At 44.1% G+C, this 18,723-nt stretch overlaps 1 protein-coding gene across 2 annotated transcripts in view; it reads left to right on the top strand.

Moving 5' to 3' along the window:
• LOC111151584 (VPS53, GARP complex subunit) overlaps positions 1-18,723 on the top strand; it is a 142,350-nt gene that overhangs the window by 68,776 nt on the left and 54,851 nt on the right. For both annotated transcript variants that reach the window (XM_022509660.1, XM_022509661.1), the window contains 2 exons: positions 1,705-1,806; positions 8,703-8,797. In XM_022509660.1, coding sequence (XP_022365368.1) covers positions 1,705-1,806; positions 8,703-8,797 — 197 coding nt within the window. The remainder of the gene's footprint in view (positions 1-1,704; positions 1,807-8,702; positions 8,798-18,723) is intronic.

The following is an 18,723-nucleotide window of genomic DNA, read 5'->3' as shown; positions in this document are numbered from 1 at the left end:
GAGAGGGGCACCGCCACAGTTCTGCTAACCCTTAAGTTCTAACAAGAGCTCCCACCTACTGAGCTTTCCCTACACGCCGGATGTTGTGTTGAGCTGTTCTATGTACGTATCTCTTGCTTCACACACAAGGTCTCATTTGATCCTCACGCAGCTCTGCTTGGTGGGCATTCGGGAAGAGCTGAGGCTTGGAGAAGTAAAGCCATGTATGCAAGTGAGAGAGCCTGGACTCAAACCCAGGTTTGTCGCTTGTTAATGGTGACACCACCCTCACCATGGCCCACAGAAGGCTCTGCTTTCAGGCTCCTGCCGGCTCTCTGACCTCACGCCCCCGTTGTCCTCTCTGTCCCTCAGCCTCACCAGACTCATCCCAGCCTTTGCCTTGGGTCGCCTGCTGAGACTGCTCTTCCCAGATCGTCGCCTGACTAGCTCCTCCTCCTTCTGGTCTCTGCTCATACACCACCTCCTTGAAGAGGCCTTGTCTGATCACCCTGTTAAAGAAGCATTTAGAGATACTGTTTTCAAAGATACATTGCTTTCTAAAAAAGGTCTAATTTTTAAAAAAGATTTTATTTATTTATTTGACAGAGAGAGCAGAAGCAGGGGGAATGGTAGGCAGAGGGAGAGGGAGAAGCAGGCACCCTGTGAAGCAGGGAGCCTGTGGCAGGGCTTGATCCCAGGACCCTGAGATCATGATCAGAGCCAAAGGCAGACGCTTAACCTACTGAGCCACCCAGGTGCCCCAAAAATAGCCTAATTGTAAAAATAAACTATTTTGCTTTAAGTTTATAGGGATTTTTTTTCCATATGAAGCAAAACAAGCCAAAGTTTGGAGTGTATAAATTTTAAATGCTTGCTTGGTTGTTAGACCATATAGTTTCTCAGCAGGATACCATAAAAATCACTGTCCTGCTAATGACTACCTTGACCTAATGCGTTGATCACAAGGCTTTCTTCATACACTGAGTCTTTATCTGGCAGCATAACAGCATCCAAGTATTTGGGCCAAAAATTAAGTAGTTTATATGAATGTGAGCTCAACGACATGTTTTAAAAGAGTGGGCAGAATCGGGTCCTGAGAACTAATCTTTCGCAAGGAGATTTTGTTGTGCTTGTTGTAATGAAACTTACTTGGGAAGAGACTTCCGTCTGTAATCTAGAACACATAAGATAAGCTTTATAGTTTGTTCTTGAATTCCAACCCATCCAGCATTGTGATTCATTCATATTTAGGGAGCATGTACGAAATGCCAGGCACCCAGATAGAGGAGGGGAAACAAGACAGACATGATTCTCTGCCATCATGAAATCTAGTGGGGACAAGACAAATAAATGGACAGTGGTGACCTTCTGATAAATACCTGGGCAGATGGGACATACTGGGTGGGATGAAAACATGGAGCAGGACATCTGTCCCAAACTTAAGAGACAGGGAAGACTTCCCAGAAGAAGGGACTTCTAATCTGAGGGCTGAAGGATGAATGAGAGTTTTAGCCAGATTGGGATTGGGGTGGGGTGGGCAGTAGGTTTCAGGAAGGTGGGAAATAATGCGAAGGCTAGGAGATAAGAGATGTGGTCCGTGTTGTCTCAGTTCTTACTCATTAGATCAGATGCAGTTGGAGAGCCTCAGAAAAAGCAGATCAATGGGGAAAGCCATTGAGAATATGCTCAGAAATTACCTGTCTCTTTCTCTTATCTGCTTAACAGAAAAAACTCGAATCTCCACCCCCATCCACTAATCCCTTCCTGGAAGATGAGCCAACACCAGAAATGGAGGAACTGGTGATGGAGAAAGGAGATTTAGATCAGGTAAGTCCAGTTTGCCTTTTCCCCGTGCCTCCTACCTCATGTTTGCTTTTGAAGATGGGTCCGCCCGCCTCTCTGTGTGGCCCTTTGGCCACTGACCACATTCAGAGGATTACAACTTTGGTGGTCTTTATAGAAAGCCCTTATCTGAAGGTGCTTTTTGAAAACTGAGCCTTTCCTGCCTGCCTCATTCATCATCTCCTACGCCTGCCAGCCTCATTCTCGGTTAGGTTCTCATCGGGCCGGTGACGACACAAGAGAGACCCCAGGATCCCTAGTGGAGTTCTCAGCACCATTAGCGAGGAGAGGCCGCCACTCAGGGCAAGCTGAGCACTTGAGGTCTGGAATGCGTTGGGGAGGCCTGGAAACATCAAGGTCACCACTGGCATATTTGGAGAGTTACTTCTCAGAGCACGCTAGCACTTTCATTTCCTTCGGATTTTCTGTCCAACTCCAAATTTCCTCTCCCTTCATCCTATAGAATGGTGTTTTTTGTTTCACCGCCGTTTTATGACAGAGCGGTTAGAGCAATAAATCAGGCCTTTTCCTGTCTGGATTAGTGATCCTTCTTTTTAATTTTCTACACTTGGCTGCTCGAGCAGTTATTTTATAGTGTTGTTTTGCTCCAGACACCACCAAAAGGGAGGCTGGCTGGAAAGACCAGCCCGGGATCCCCATAGCCAAGCACATGCCGCTAACCCACATTCCTCGCCTGGTGAGGGTAGGTGTACAATCATGGCAGGAGCCACAACAGCATTTCCAGGAGCAGTTCTGAAGTGATGCAGTAAAATGTGTCTGGTCCACTAATTAAATAATTTTAATAACACGGATACCTCACGTTTTTATGGGCTTTATAGTTTCATCGTCTTTTATGGGCTCTGTTTCATTTCGTCTTCCCAGTGCCTGCCCCTCATTTTACAGGATTTTCTATGAGCTGCAGTGTGTGCAGCTCAGAGAGGTTAAGTGATTTGCGCAGGGTTAGAGAGTCCGGGCATGGACGATCTAGAACTGGAAGCAAGATCTAGAAGTCAGAGACTAGAATTCCTTCCATGGAGCTCTTTTACTACACTGGGCTGTTTCCGTGGAAAGTGGAGGTCACAGAAATGAACCCCAGGTGAATGAATAAAACTGGAAGGATACCTTACGGGCTATATCCCAGAGATCTGTGGGATTAGCTGTAATTGATTTGAATCTATCATATCAGCTAGAGTGGGAGATAACAAAAGATTTCTTCTAACTGAAGAAGTGCATCTTTTGCATGTGGGAAGGAAGGACTGGGAAAGGAAGAGTCTGGGCGTTGAGCTCGTTCTTCTGGGTGTGTCTTTTACCACACTCCATCACCTGCACCCTTTGAGTTTGCTTTGGGTTGTAGTGCCCTGTTCAGGGCCCTGTGGCTGTTATTATCCTTGTGCCACCATGAAAAGTTACCCCTTCAGCTAGTCATCCCGGATATCAATAAACTGGATTATGATAGAGGCCCCCATTACTATGAAATTTGTTTACTGGATAAAATATGATTTGTCTCTCTCATGGAACTTTTTGCTCATCATGGAAGCTAGAGATTATTATTGTAAGGACCAAGACTGCTCCTTCTAAGGACACACAGAGCACAAATACAGGGGGTAAAGCAGAGGCAGACTGCTGTCCACCTTTAACTGACCACGTGGTAGATTTTTTACTCTCTAGGCTTGCCTAGTGTTTTCCTCTTTAGAGAGAGCCCATAGTTTTCAGACTGTATTTCTTGGTGCCCCCATCACATGTCACTGGGGGTATTGGGAGGAGACCAGGGCTCTGACTCTCTCCAAACAACAGTTCTGTTACAAGTCATTTCTATCATGGAATTCCAAGTAAAATTTCTTTGGAATCAGGGGTTTGAGATCCAGTTAAAAAGAAAGTACCAAAAACTTCTGGACTGTATGGCCCACCTGCAGCTTCACTGGCCATGGCTTGTTAGTGATGACACCCAAATACTACCCCCAGCCTCCCGCAGCCTCCCCAGCACTTGTCTTGCTTGTGATTCCTCAGTGGGCAGCTCCAGGATCTCCCTCTTCCTGGCCACTTATTGGCTTCTGGAGTTGGGGGCCTTAGGGAGGAAGTTCACAGGAAGCTTGGGCTGGGTGGAGCCAGAGGTGTGGGAGAAGGCCCCCAGTGATTGTCTGGGGTTACCCAAGCCGTTGTGTCACCACCACGGTAAGTAGACAGTTGACTCTCAAGGACAGGGTCTCTCCCCGCTTGCTCCTGCAGCGTGGGCTGTTGAGAAAAGAGTGTGAGCTTGAAAAAATGTACTTAGTTTGAGCCACCAGTTGCCCATGCACTCCCCAGTGATGAAAAAAAAATGGTACCCAGAAGGGGACTGAGGGTGCTCGAAGAAAAAGGAAGAAGAAATAAGGAATTTCTGGTTGAAAAATGTATCCTTCTGGTGATCCAAGCAGTTAGATTTCATCTGTTTACATTGGATGGTAATAAAAGGAAGTGGGGCCAGCTGCAGAGCTCCTTACTGTGACAACAGTAACCTTCTATTATTCCCTCCAACTCCGGGAGGAAATAACCGAAACATCTGCAGCTCTTGGACTGAATTCACACACTCAGGCAGCCTGAATGCTACTGCTAAATGGCTTCGTGTGTTCTCTACAGTGTTCTCTCAGCAGAGACCTGCCCCTCTGGGGAGCCAGACAGTGCCTAGGGAGACGCCACTGTGAGCTGAAATTCCAGCACCTCTTATCTAATAAAGTAGCCACAGCCCAGAGGCAGCCCTGTGGGAAAAAAGCATTTTTAAAAGGGAACGTGGGGCAACCTCCCATTGTTCCCCTTTCGCTGCCAGCTCACACTCAAAACGCTGCAAGGGACTAGGAACTGTGGTGTCAGGTCTTCTCCTCGCTTCGAGGAGTGGCTGGCATTAGTGGACAGAGGCGGGGCGGAGCGGTCACCTGCCTGTAGGGTTGGGACACCCACACTGTCTGATGATGCCGCTCCCTGAGGGCCAGGGTCGGAGTGCTCTGTGGTGCCTCATCGAGCACACAGTCTGCGGAAGACTGACCAAGGTGACTCTGTTCGAATAGCACGGAGCTGTTTTCTTTTATCACTTAGAATCTGTCTCTTATACATATTCTGAATGAGCTCCTCAGACTTCTCTAGACCCAGATTTTTATTGTATATCACTTTTGCACATATGTAAAAAGGAAAATAAGAGCCAAATAAATAGGTTAAGATATTGCTAAAACCACTTCACATTCAGAGTCCAGTTCTCCTGTACCACTTAAAAAAAAACAACAACGTTGTATTTTGAAATAATTATAAACTCATAGGTAGTTGCGGAATGCAGAGAGGTCCCATGTACCCATCTCCCAGCTTCCCCTGGTGGTGACAGCTACCATAACTATAGTGCGTTGTTAAGACTGTGAAATTGATTCTAAGCCCTATTTCACTCAGGCGCAAAAATGCCCATATTTTCCCACACGATGTCTGCTGGGCTAGCCAAAGTTTTGGTGACGTGCCATTGCTTGACTGCTCCACAACTGTTTCCGGGGTTATCTGCCAGGCCCTTGGCTCCCATCTCCCAAGCTTTTTATTGTTATTTTTTACTTTTTAAAAGGAAAATACCTAAATTAGAGAAGGGTTTTAAGTATACTACAAGAACTCTCAAATATCCTTCACCTGGGTTTACAGTTGTTAACATTTTGGTACATTTACTCTCTCATTTCCTTTTTTTTTGCCCACATTCCTCCTCTCCCTCTCTCTCCCCCTGTCTACTTTTGCCCCTTCTCCTCTGTCTCTCTCTCTCTCTTTTGGAATAATTTATAAGTTAGCATATATCATGTCCTTTAGCTCTAAATATGTCTGTATGTACGTCCTAGCAAGAAGGTCATTCACTTAAATTACCACAGATCAAAATCAGAAAATGTAATATCAGTACAGTATTACTATCTAATTTATGGAACTTAAATTTCATAATGTAGCCATTCTAAGGTGATAAACTAAAACATTGTCAGTAATTGGCAAATTGCACATAAATTAGTAAAGCCAAATACAAAATACTTTATTTTAAATATGTTGATTTAGGGGTGCCTGGATGCTCAGTGGGTTAAGCGTCTGCCTTTGGCTATGGTCATGATCCCAGGGTCCTGGGATAGAGAGGGCTCCCTGCTCAGCGGTAAGCCTGCTTCTCCCTCTCCCACTCCCCCTGCTCGTGTTCCCTCTCTCTCCATGTCTCTTTCTATCAAATAAATAAAATCTTTTTAAAAATAAATAAATAAATGAGTTGGTATATTTATTTTAAGATTTTATTTATTTGTCAGAGAGAACACAAGCAGGGGGAATGGCAGGCAGAGAGAGAAGCAGGCTCCGCACCGAGCAAGGAGCCCAATGCAGGATCCTGGGATCATGACCTGAGCCAAAGGCAGATACTTAACAGACTAAGCCACGAGGCATTCCTAAAATATGTTGATTTAAAACATGAGAACATTCTGTATTATATAAACTCCCAATTTATAATTACCAGAAGCTGTCCTGTAGACGTGTGAATATTTTTGGCACAAGAAAAATATAAATAAAGAGGATAAATATTATAGGATTATTAATATTACTATATTAATTATATTAATATATTAATGATTATTACTATATCAGTAATTGTATTGATATTAAATATATTAAAGTATTATATAAATATAAGCCTTATGATGACTAATCTGGGCATTGTGGCTATAGTTTTCAGTTCTAAAATCAGAATATCTGGGGCGCCTGGGTAGCTCAGTGGGTTGAGCCTCTGCCTTCGGCTCGGGTCGTGATCCCAGGACCCTGGGATTGAGTCCCGCATCGGGCTCTCTGCTCAGCAGGGAGCCTGCTCCTCCTCTCTCTCTGCCTGCCTCTCTGCCTACTTGTGATATCTCTCTGTCAAATAAATAAAATCTTTAAAAAAAAAAAAAATAAGTCCCAATGAAGCCTTTAAAAAAATAATAATAAGTAATAAAATCAGAATATCTGGTCATATATAAGTTAGACAAATCACATTTATCTATTCATTTAACAGTCACCTTATTGAAAAGAATGAAATAATAGATAACTGATTTGGAAAATATAGAACAATTAGATAAAGACCACCCCTACACAGCCATTATACTAAATCATGGATCTGCCATTTTAAACTGTTGGGAGTGTGGGAGAAACTTCAGCGCATCTGTGAAATGAAGTGGAACTTTGGATCCATCCAATTCAAACTTGGTGAACCCAGGCTGGGGAGTCTCTTGTGGACTCAGCCTCAGACCTGACTTTGGTGGTGGCTTCTGGCTGATAAGAAAAACAACCCGACTGTAATTTAGGGAATACCAGAGTTTCTAAAAATCTTGCAAAAAAACCCTAAAAACATGGAACTCTCCGAAGGGGATAAGAGAGAGAGCTAAATAGGAGATTGAATTTTTGGTGTTCATTTCCAGTTTTTACAGATGCTTTTAACCATTATAGTGTTTTATTTTTAAAAGTTACTAGAAGGGGGCGCCTGGGTGGCTAAGTGGGTTAAAGCCTCTGCCTTCGGCTCAGGTCATGATCCCAGGGTCCTGGGATCGAGCCCCACATCAGGCTCTCTGCTCGGCAGGGATCCTGCTTCACCCTCTCTCTCTGCCTGCCTCTCTGCCTACTTGTGATCTCTGTCAAATAAATAAATAAAATCTTAAAAAAAAAAAAAGTTACTAGAGGAAGAGAATCATTATTCTGTTTGTCATTAGGGGCTTAGTTTTTCCTATATTTTTAAAAGATATGAACAGTTCAACCCAACAGGTATGCTGTGGGTTATCAATTTATACCCAGATTATACTCTAGTATCAACACCAGCAAGGGCTAAGGGTCCTTTTGTTGGCATTTCACAATAAATAGAATTGACTTTTTTTAGAAATTGAAAGAGATATCTAGGAGGATCTTCACTTTTTTTTTTTTTTTTTTTTTTAATTTTGAAAAGGAATTAGGGAGCAAACAGTTTTTAAATGCTTGCCTACCTAGATGGCCTGTATATCAGTAGTTTTAAAGTATCAACTGGGGACCAGTGCTGGCCATTTTACAGTGGTCCATGGCAAAAAATAAAGACAAAACTGCCTGTCTGTCTATCTATCTATCTATCTGGCATAAGGTCACCAACTGTCTTTTCACAGGAAGGACTGCCCTCCTGCTGCTACAGTGTTTGGGTGTAAAATACTCTTAAGAACTGACGAGAATGGAAAGTGGCAAAACAAAGTTAGCAATGCTATGTTGGTCCTTTACCATTCTTTTTCTTGCATTTACTCGTCAGTGCAATTCAACAGTCTGGGAGCCATCGTGGCAAAGCAATGCTGTATCAGAAAGAGTTGTAGTTCAGGAGGTAGGAAGCTTCACCGTCTGCCTTTGGGCAGGCTACTAGAACCCTCTGAGCCTTCCTTTAGGTGTAATGTGGTAGTACTGATTTCTACACCAAGGGTTGTTGTGAGGAATAGATGAGCTGTTATGTCATATAAAGTGCTTGGTCTATAAAAACAATCACTAAATGAAGGCTGTGAAAAATCTATCACATGAGAGCACTTTAGAAATTCTAAAGCACTGTACAAATATAAGGTACTGGTATTAGCTAGGATTTAAATTTTTTAAAACATCAGTCTGATGATGAATAGCTTCCAGATTGAAAGTGCATGAGTTATCAGAGCAGCAGTAAATCTTTCACCATACAGGGCAAGTCAGTGACGCTAACAAAGCTGGCTCGTTGTGCACAGACTGGCTTGAATCATAATGCAAGACACAGTCCCAGTTCACTTACATCAAGTGCTACTTATCTGTGTCAGGAGTCAACTTTGAAGGGATGTATTCTTTGAAACTGCTTGAAAACTTGCGAAGATGGCTCAAGCGTAGGTTTCTTTCTTCTTTTCTCCCCCTCTTTACAGCCAAAGAAGCCGAAAGCCCCAGACAATCCATTTCATGGCATTGTTTCCAAGTGTTTCGAGCCTCATCTCTACGTGTATATTGAGTCCCAGGACAAGTGAGTGATGAACATTTTGCTGTTTTCTACTGCGTTTCTCCCTCCTCTGGTCATGATTGGGGCTCATAAGGGCATAAGCCCTTCCAGAGGCTAAAGGAGGGACTTGGCAGGCCTCCTATGACCCTGCCTGGAAACCTTCTAGGGTATTTTTGTATCTTATGAGTGTTATCATTCATACTATCCATAATCTTAGAGTTTGACTAACCTTAGAAGCCTGAGTTTGACTCTCATGTCCCAAATGGATCCCAACAACCCCTTCCTACGTGGGCACTGAGCTCTTATATAGCTACAAGGCTTGACCATGTCAGGCACTGGAAAATGGAGAAAGAAACCTAATCTTTAATATACATGTTTTCAAGTATACTTTGTTTAGGTTTTCATTTTAAAGTAATTTAGACTTACAAAAAAGTTACAAAAAATTCTCATAGATCCTTCCTCCAGAGAATGCTACCATTTTATACATAATCACAGTTATCAAAATCAGGAGGGTAACATTGTGCCATGAATGTCCACTTTCTGGCTCAAGATCCTGTCATGCCTTTGGTTGTCAGGTCTCTTTAGTCTCCCTTAACCTTGAATATTTCCTCAGTCTTTTGTTTGTCTCTCATGACCTTGACACTTTACAGAGTGTTGGCAAGTTATTTTCTACAGTGCCCTCAGTTTCAGTTTGTGTGATGTTTGCTCTTGATTTGATCTAGATTATGCATTGCAGGCAAGTATTCCATTACAGGTGATTTTTTTTTTAATTTTTTATTTGATAGAGAGATCACAAGCAGGTAGGGAGGCAAGCAGAGAGAAGGGGGGGGAAGCAGGCTCCCTGCTGAGCAGAGAGCCTGATGCGGGGCTCGATCCCAGGACCCTGAGATCATGACCCAAGCCGAAGGCAGAGGATTAACCCACTGAGCCACCCAGGCACCCCTATAGGTGATGTTCTGTCCCTCTGGGTACGTCATTTGGATGTGTCCCATTACTGGTGATGTTAACTTTGATCACTGGCTTAAGGTGCTTGCCAGCTAGCTTCCTCTGCTGTGAAGCTACTGTTTTTCTCTTTGTAACTAATAAGTATCTCGTGGGGGGATACTTTGGGAGTGTGTGAATATCCTGTTTCTCCTCACACTTTGCCCACTCATTTTGACATCCCTTGATGATTTCTGCCTGAAGCAATTATTACTGTAGTGTTTGCCAAATGCTGATTTTCTGTTTCCATCGTTTCTCCTCTACTCTTTGATTGGAGTTCTTCTGTAAGGAAGCACTTCTTCCTGTCCCCCCATGTGTTTGTGTTTATTTATGTCAGTGTGGACGGTGGATTCTTATTTTCTTTTGTGGATTATCATCCATTTAATATATATACTTTTTTACAAACTCAGGAGTTCCTGAAAATTTTCACAAGTTTCTGCTGCCAACTTTCCTCACAGTCAGAGGACTATCTTCAAGTTCCAATGTCCATTATTCATACAGAGGAGGAAGACCCCCTCCTCATCCCTGAGTCTGTCCACAGCCAGAGGATCTGTTAAGGCCCTTCCACACTGGAAGCCAGATTTTGGAAAGGTCAGGTTTTTGGAGGCAGGCTGGCCCTACTCTGAGACGAGACCTCGTTGTCTGAAGAACGCACTTGGGAGAACCAGACAGTGGCTCACGCTGGGAGCACAATAGCGCCTGTGAGAAAGTTCTCTAAGGGAGTTCTCTGGGAAAGCATTTAGGCACTAAAGTTTAGTCTCCCCCCCTTTTTAATGCTTCTGTTGTGAGTTAGCAAATTCTTATTTCCAAATATGTTTCAGACATAAACCATGAGATTAAGAGACTATTTCCAGTGGAATCGCTACATAGAACATTATTATTATTCACCTATTTGATTTTGTAGATTATGTCTACTCTTTTGGTCCCCAATTACAAAATTTTTTTGTTTTTAAAAGTTTTGTTTTTAAAGTTTTGTTATTAAAGTCGTAGAAAATGAACTTTATAGAAGAGCCATCTGTGTTAACGAAAACAACCTCCTACCTGCCATCCCTCCCAAAGAAGAGTTACTTTTATGTTTTGCCTTGTAAAGCCAATTTGCCTCATCCTCCCTACCCATTGGGCTTCTGTCTGAAGGCACACAGAAAGGCAGTAATTACTTACTACTCTTTGCTTGTTTGGAACACCCTGTCTTCTTATTAAAAAGAACAAGAACCCTTTCCCTGGGGTGCCTGGGTGGCTCAGTCAGTTAAGGTCATGATCTCCAGGTCCTGAGATTGAGCCCCATTTTGGGCTTCCTGCTTGGCAGGGAGTCTGTTTCTCACTCTCTCCCCTTCCCCATCGCTCATTCTCTTTCTGTCGCTCAAATAAATAAATAAATTTTTTTTTTTTTTAAAAACTTCTTTCTCAGGAAGTCAATAGGACACGTGCAGGGGCAGGTAGAAGAGCTGTTGTTTACCTATGAGATTAACAGGTCTTAGCACAGCCCACCTGGATGACTATTTTTGGACAAAACCCCTTCTTCCCTCACCAACCCAAATTCTTATTTTTAGAGAGGTTTAAAAGCTGTTGGATCCCGACTTGAAAGTGCATATCTGAGATAACCACATACTTTTCCCAAACCTTCCTGGTCTAGAGAATCGTTTTTCTGAATTATCATAATTCCAGTCTCTACTCTTTTCACATGGCCTTGATTCATATAGAGTATACTCATTGTTCGTGATACTTCGGGCAGAGAGCCAGACCTCCCTTCCTTAGGGACTCTCCATTTCTCTCTGAAAAATGAAGTGCTGGCCACTCAGCCTGCCGCTTGGCCTCGCTAGGATGTTTCCACAGCCCCGGGGATGTAGCAGGAGCTACTCGGAGGAGAATTGCGTAGGTTGTACCGTTGTCGTTCCAGAATAAGCAGCAAAGACTTGAAGTAGAAAAGAGAGTTCAAGAAATCAATTCCCTCAACTTTTAAAGCAGAGAATCAGTCAAAATAATGCCTAAAGCGATGGCTATTAACCTTTTTTGAGTCACGGATCCCTTTGAGAGCCCAGTGAAACTGTAGACTCTCTTGCCCCCCCCCCAAAAAAAATCACATAAACCCACACACTATCTTGAGAGCAATTTCAAGGGATTCTGCAAAGCCCTTCCTCCCTTTTGTCCAAGAATCTGAAGGGAAGAAACTCAGGTGGGGACTGTTTTGGTACTTATTTCATTCTTGTAGCTCTGACTCAAAAAATCTGCAGTGGAGGAAAATTTTAGACCATTCACAAACTCCCCGATGACAGAGACCCAACAGAGTGTAGTGGAAAGAGCGTGGGCCTGGATGCCGGACAGACCTGGATTTGAGTCAGAACTCTGTACTCACTAGCCTGGGACCTCAAGCATGGTACTTAACCTCTCGGAGTTGGCTTTGTCCTCTCTCCAGCGCAGTTAGTAACGTTCCCCTCACAGGATTAGTGGCGAGGCTGAGAAGAGCAGACATGTTGGCACTTGGCACGAGTAGTCAGGAACCGTGCCTAGCCTGCCCTGCCCGTCTGATGCTCTTGTCCCAGACTTGTCAGTGGTTGGGTGGCCTGATCAGTGTTGCCAGCTTTCTGTTGGGCCTGACATGGCCCTCCCACCTGCCCAGAGAAAGTTCTGGCAGCACCTGTGCCAGCCAAAAGCCAAACAGCAGTGGGAAGACTGCAGAGCCGGGACCTAGGGAGGACGAAGGAAGTAGGAATATCCCCAAAGCCATCTCCTTAGCAGATTTGGCTGAGCTGTCCTTGTATGCTTTAAGCGGCTTTCTCAACTTTTGTTTATGTTCCAGAAGGAAGTTCATATACCTTTCCATCTTGGGAATGCAGGGATTTTCTCTGGCTGACCCTTGGAGAAGAGATTTTTCTACATAGACACTTTCTTCAATTTGCAGGCAAGAGTGCCCCCATTACTCCTTGAGACTTCAGTGCGTGTTTCCTATAAATAAGCATGCGGTCTACCTCACTGTAGCACACCTGTCAACATCAGGAAGTTAACTTGATCCATTAGTACCATTTAATCTGTAGACTCCATTCCATTTCCCTGGTGGTCCCCGTCATGTTTTTTCTAGATCAAGGATCCGTGCCAGGACACTTGTCACATCTCTTTGGTCTCTTCAGTCCAGATAAACAACTCATTCTTTCTTTATCTTTCATGACCTTGAAATTTTTGAAGAGTACAGGCCAGTTCGTTTGTGGAATGTCCTTCCGTCGGGATTTAACCAATGTTTCCTCATGATCAATGATTTATGCAGAAGTGGGGCCGGGTGCTTCTCAGTAATTCACATCAGGAGCCGTTCAGTATCAGTTTGCCCTACAGCCTGTGGTGTTCATTTTTATTTTACTTTTTTTTTTTTTTTAAGATTTTATTTATTTATTTGACAGAGAGATCACAAGTAGGCTGAGAGGCAGGCACAGAGAGGGGGAAGCAGGCTCCCCCCTGAGCAGAGAACCCGATGTGGGGCTCAATCCCAGGACCCTGAGATCATGACCTCAGCCAAAGGCAGAGGCTTAACCCACTGAGCCATCCAGGTGCCCCATTTATTATACTTTCTTTAGTTGGAGTCTGCCAGGCTTCTCTCTTTATTAATAAGTAATTAATAACAATAACTGTCAGGAGAAACGTTGAAATCATACAGTCTTTTTCTCATCTTTCACTTCCCGCTGATACTTGCCTGAATCATTTATTACTAAGATAGTTGCTGAATGATGATTTTTTTCTAATACCATCATTTCTTCTGCGTTTATTAGTTCTCAAAAGCTTTCTCTTTCCCCCACTTACTATGTCAGCACATACTCCTGGATTCCTATTTTATTCAGTGGATTATAGCCATTATTACCTTTATTTAAGTTTATGCTGGGATAAACTTAAACCTACATAAAAGTTTCAGAAATAGCTCAGATTTCCCATATTCCCTTCTCCCAAGTTCTCCTGATGTCAACGTCTTACATAACCACAGGATAGTTACCACACCAGCGAGTTAACAGTTCTGTTTGCTAAACTCAGGCCTTATTTGGATTTCCCGCCGGTTTTTCCACTGATGTCCTTTTCCTCTTTCAGGATCCATCATTGTTTTATTGCTCAAACTGTCCCTGATTTGGCCACCAGGACCCCTGCAGGCTGGTTTTTCATGCTTTTTGTATGCACCTATCATTTCTGGGGCCCTTGCTTTTTGGCACAATAAAATATACCAGCTCATCTGGTATTTTCCTACCCCAGCCCAGGAATCACCCATTTTTCCAGGCTCTCTTGTTTCTTTGCCAGGGAATGATATTTAAAAACTAAGTTCTGGGCATCAGGTATGTTCATTACTGCTTGAGTGTCCTGCTTCTAGGTCCATGCAGCTGAGAGAGTGAAGAAATATATGTGTGTGTACATACATGTATAAACATATACACCTGTGTCTATTTTTAAGCCAATTTGTATATTAAAACCTGTGAGTTTATGCTCACTCTAATTCTTTTTTTTTTTTAATTATTTTTATTAACAGGGGCACCTGGGTGGCTCAGTGGGTTAAGGCCTCTGCCTTCGGCTCAGGTCATGATCCCAGGGTCCTGGGATGGAGCCCCGCATCAGACTCTCTGCTCAGCGGGGAGACTGCTTCCTCCTCTCTCTCTGCCTGCCTCTCTGCCTGCCTCTCTGCCTACTTCTGATTTCTGTCTGTCAAATAAATAAATTTAAAAAAATCTAAAAAAAAAATTATTTTTATTAACATATAATGTAGTATTTGCCCCAGGGGTACAGATCTGTGATTCCTCAGGCTTACACATTTCACAGCACTCACCGTAGCACATACCCTCCCCAGTGTCCATAACCCAACTACCCTCACCTTATCCCCCCATCCCCCAGCAACCCTCAGTTTGTTTCCTGAGATTAAGAGTCTCTTATGGTTTGTCTCCCTCCTGATCCCATCTTGTTTCATTTTTCCCTTCCCTAGCCCCCATAACCCCCTGCCCTGCCTCTCAAATTCCTCATATCAGAGAGATCATATGATAATTGTCTTTCTCTGATTGACTTATTTTGCTCAGCATAATGGAACCCTCTGGTTCCATCCACATTGTTGCAAATGGAAAGATTTCATTTCTTTTGATGGCTGCATGGTATTCCATTGTATGTGTATACCACATCTTCTTTACCTATTCATCTGTTGATGGACATCTAGGTTCTTTCCATAGTTTGGCTATTGTGGACATTGCTGCTATAAACATTCGGGTGCACGTTCCCCTTCGGATCATTACATTTGTATCTTTGGGGTAAATACCCAGTAGTGCGATTGCTGGGTTGTGGGGTAGCTCTATTTTCAACTTTTTGAGGAACCTCCAGGCTGTTTTCCAGAGTGGCTGCAGCAGCTTGCATTCCCACCAATAGTGCAGGAGTGTTCCCCTTTCTCTGCATCCTCGCCAGCATCTGTCATTTCCTGACTTGTTACTTTTAGCCATTCTGACTGGTGTGAGGTGGTATCTCACTGAGGTTTTGGTTTGTATTTCCCTGATGCCAAGTGATGTGGAGCACTTTTTCATGTGTGTCTTGGCCATTTGGTTGTCGTCTTTGCAGAAATATCCGTTCATGTCTTCTGCCCATTTAACTTCATTGGATTATTTGATCTTTGGGTGTTGAGTGTGGTAAGTTCTTTATAGATTCTGGATACTAGTCCTTTATCTGATACGTCTTTTGCAAATATCTCCTCCCATTCTGTCAGTTGTCTTTGGTTTTGTTGACTGTTTCCTTTGCTGTGCAGAAGCCTTTGATGCTGACTCGAATTCTGATCCAACACAACAGGGTTTATTTTTGCCTTTCCCTTCCTCCATCTCTGACCACACTCTGCAGCAGTGAAAAACTTGGCTCCCTAGATATTCCATGGATTTACTTACTTCCTTCACTTACCTGTGTGTAATCCATCTCCCATTTGTGCTCAAGCCATATCTTGGCTCCCCACCCCCACTGGCCACACCAGAGCCAAATCCTCAGCCCAACCCAAGGGCAGGGGAGGAAGGGGTGCAAATTAGCTTTAGTATCCTTGAATTAACAAGCTTTGTAAGCTCCTGGGGATCCCAAACGGCACTGCCCATGCTCACCTCCTTGCCAGCTTTGTCTTACTGCCGTCTTCCTTTCTCTGTGTCATTCTGGTTCGAATATTGTTGCTAGGGATGCGGACTGCAAACCCACCAGAAGAAACCGCCTTGGTCGTTCCTCTGCGGAAACTGTTCTGCGGTCGTCTCTCTTCCTGGGTCACTTCACTGATCAGCAGGATGGGACCCCCAGCAGTAGTTCGCATGGCTCCCCAACATGCTTCTACAGTTCTTGGGCAGAAAGCTCACGCTGCAGGGGCAGGGGTGAAAGATACCATCCACACCGTAGTGTGGGTATCGTAAACTCAAAGCACAGTACAGCAGGTAGAGCTGGGCTTTGGAGTCTGATGTCCGCAAGTTCCGGTTTCAGCTCCAACGAGTTCTGTGACTTAAGGCAAGCTATATTACTTTGCTCAGCCTCAGTTTCACCATTTACAAGATGGACATAAGAATGCCTTCTCTTCAGGGCCATTGTGAGGACGTTGTATTTCTAATGCCCTGATTGTGGTGTATGGTGTGAAGGCAGGAAGCTTCCAGTGGTTTGCTGTGGGAATACAGAGGACTGTGTAAGTCAAACTGTACATCACACTTTTCCAGTTCATGACTTCTGCCTTAGCCACATCCCCTCTTCCTCACATCCCCCCTTCCACACACCATGTTCTGTGCTCCCCTCTGACTCCAGGCCTTTATTCCCTCATCTGAGTCTGCTGCGAAATTTTTTCTCTAGTTTCCTTCGTCTGCAACAAATTGTTCATATCGTCTGTACTGCCAAATTAGGATTTTATTGCTGTCTTGAAATTTAAATATCCTGAGCCTCAGGGTCCTAGCTCCCCAAATAGACCAAAGCTTCTGATGGGCCGATGCTATATCTTAACCCCCATACACAGAAACATCTTGATCAGGACTTGACCCTTTATAAACTCTTACTTGATTGTAATTATTTTATGGTGTTAAAAAACACCTCCTCATGACCAGTCAGCAGCTCGATAGGCCACACACTCCTTTCTCCAGTAATCTTACAAGAAGGTCTCATCAGAACTCGGGCTAGTGTTTGGTGCCTGGAAGAAAGGACAACCTTTGTTGTTGTTGTTGTTGTTTTAGTTGAACTCATTTATATCTTATATGTGTGGCACCCAGAGCCTTGCACATATGAAGCGCTTAGTTGAAAATCAATTGGATTGGACCATCTGTGCTATGACGCATTGATCACTCATTTTCCAGTGTCTCATATGGCAGAGAAGCATGGAGATGCAAAAAGTAGAGTGGTAAGGGAGGGAAGCTTACTCTGACGGGTTTGTATCTCATCCTCACAGAGAACAGTGTCCGAAATAACCTGGGAGACAGATTACAAAATATGGAGGATCTTCAGAGATTTTTTAAGTGGAAATTTTCTTTATGTTCTATGAGCATGATTAATTTATAATCTGATTGATCGGATTGGCTCTGAAACACAAGACAAGGGGAGTAAGTATCCTGACCTCAACTAGTAGGGCAATCGGACTAAGTTGGTTAAAGTAAAAATGCTTCAGAGCTCTGGCCCCTGTTTTTGTTGGCACTAGAGATTTGGCGATTAGAACCTCTCCTAAGAAGGCTCAAGTGCAACCTTTTGCTTTCTGTTGCATGTTCTCCACTGCACCAGCCCCTGCCCCATCTCCACACACCCACCCTTCTGTTGCCATCCTTCGGAAACAGTGTGGGGGCTGTTCAGCTGGTGGTCTTGGGCACAGACATAACTAGATTAGCTTCACACATACGCGTGAGGAGTAGGCCTGGGGAGAGCAGAAGTGACAAACCTTATCCCTATTCTCAAGAGAGCATGTGATAACATATGAATCAGAGAAGATTCTAGTGTAGAGCAAGCCCCTTTAACCTTATGTACCAGCTTCAGCTCCTCAGTGACAGGCAAGAATGCTGTATCAAGAAGGCTTCTGAAATTACACCAAAAATCAATGAAAAAGAGAGCCCTTCTACAGGCCCAGGATGGGAGAAGGTCATCATGTTTCTGAAACATTTGACATCCTTACGCTGGAGGGTAAAGTGTTAAAAAAATAATAATAATGAAGTGTGAGTGTGTCACAGATGACAGAAGTTGAAATTGAGACAGAGGGTTGGCGTGAATAGAAGCCATCTGGGCTGAGCCTACGGATGAGTGGAGAGGTGAAGGGGAGCATCTTGGCCTGGGGAGGCATCCAGGCATCACAGGCGAGGGCCCAGAGTCAGGAACAGAGACGGGGCAGGGGGCAGTTAAGGTGAGTCGGGCTGGAGTGGAGGGGCCCTGTGCAGGTGGGATGGGCAGAGGTGGCGAGATGGCAAGGTGGGGCGGGCAGAGGTGGCGAAGAAAGGGGGCTGTGACCCTGCAGCTTTCCCAGGTTGGCTAACGAGTTCCTTCCCTGCTCACTGACCCATCACCACAAGGACCCAGCCCAGGCCTGAAGTTCTTTGAGGGCCGAGTGGCAACATCTGGGTATAATCAACTTTCAGTAGGAAAAGCTCTTGGGTAAAATGTCAAATTTTCTCCTATTCCTGCTAATTGATGCTGTGTGTGGTTCTTGTCTTGGTCTTCCTGTTATATAAATACATTTTGAAAGCACAGCTGGATTCCTGTAGCCTGAGACAGTAACCTAAAAAGACATAAAATGTCAAGGGGTGGGGACTCCTCCCATTCTTCGTACAGCTCAACAGTGTAGGAAACAATGAGTAGAGAGCCCTGCTGGACCCGAGCTGTGGTGACTCAGTATGACTGAGGCACACTCGGTGATGTTTGAGAGGGGAATGGGGGAACAGCTGCCACCATTTGTCACCATCATGACCTGCAACAAGCCTGGGGCTGCCACACCCTGCCTTCTCCCAAGATTTTTTACACCTTCAATTCTCAAAGTTTTAAGGAGAAAAACT

The sequence above is a fragment of the Enhydra lutris genome, unplaced genomic scaffold (assembly GCF_002288905.1).
Source record: "Enhydra lutris kenyoni isolate GAN:26980312 unplaced genomic scaffold, ASM228890v2 scaffoldscaffold26, whole genome shotgun sequence".
Lineage (NCBI taxonomy): Eukaryota > Metazoa > Chordata > Mammalia > Carnivora > Mustelidae > Enhydra > Enhydra lutris.
This window is presented reverse-complemented; position numbering and strand designations above follow the sequence as displayed.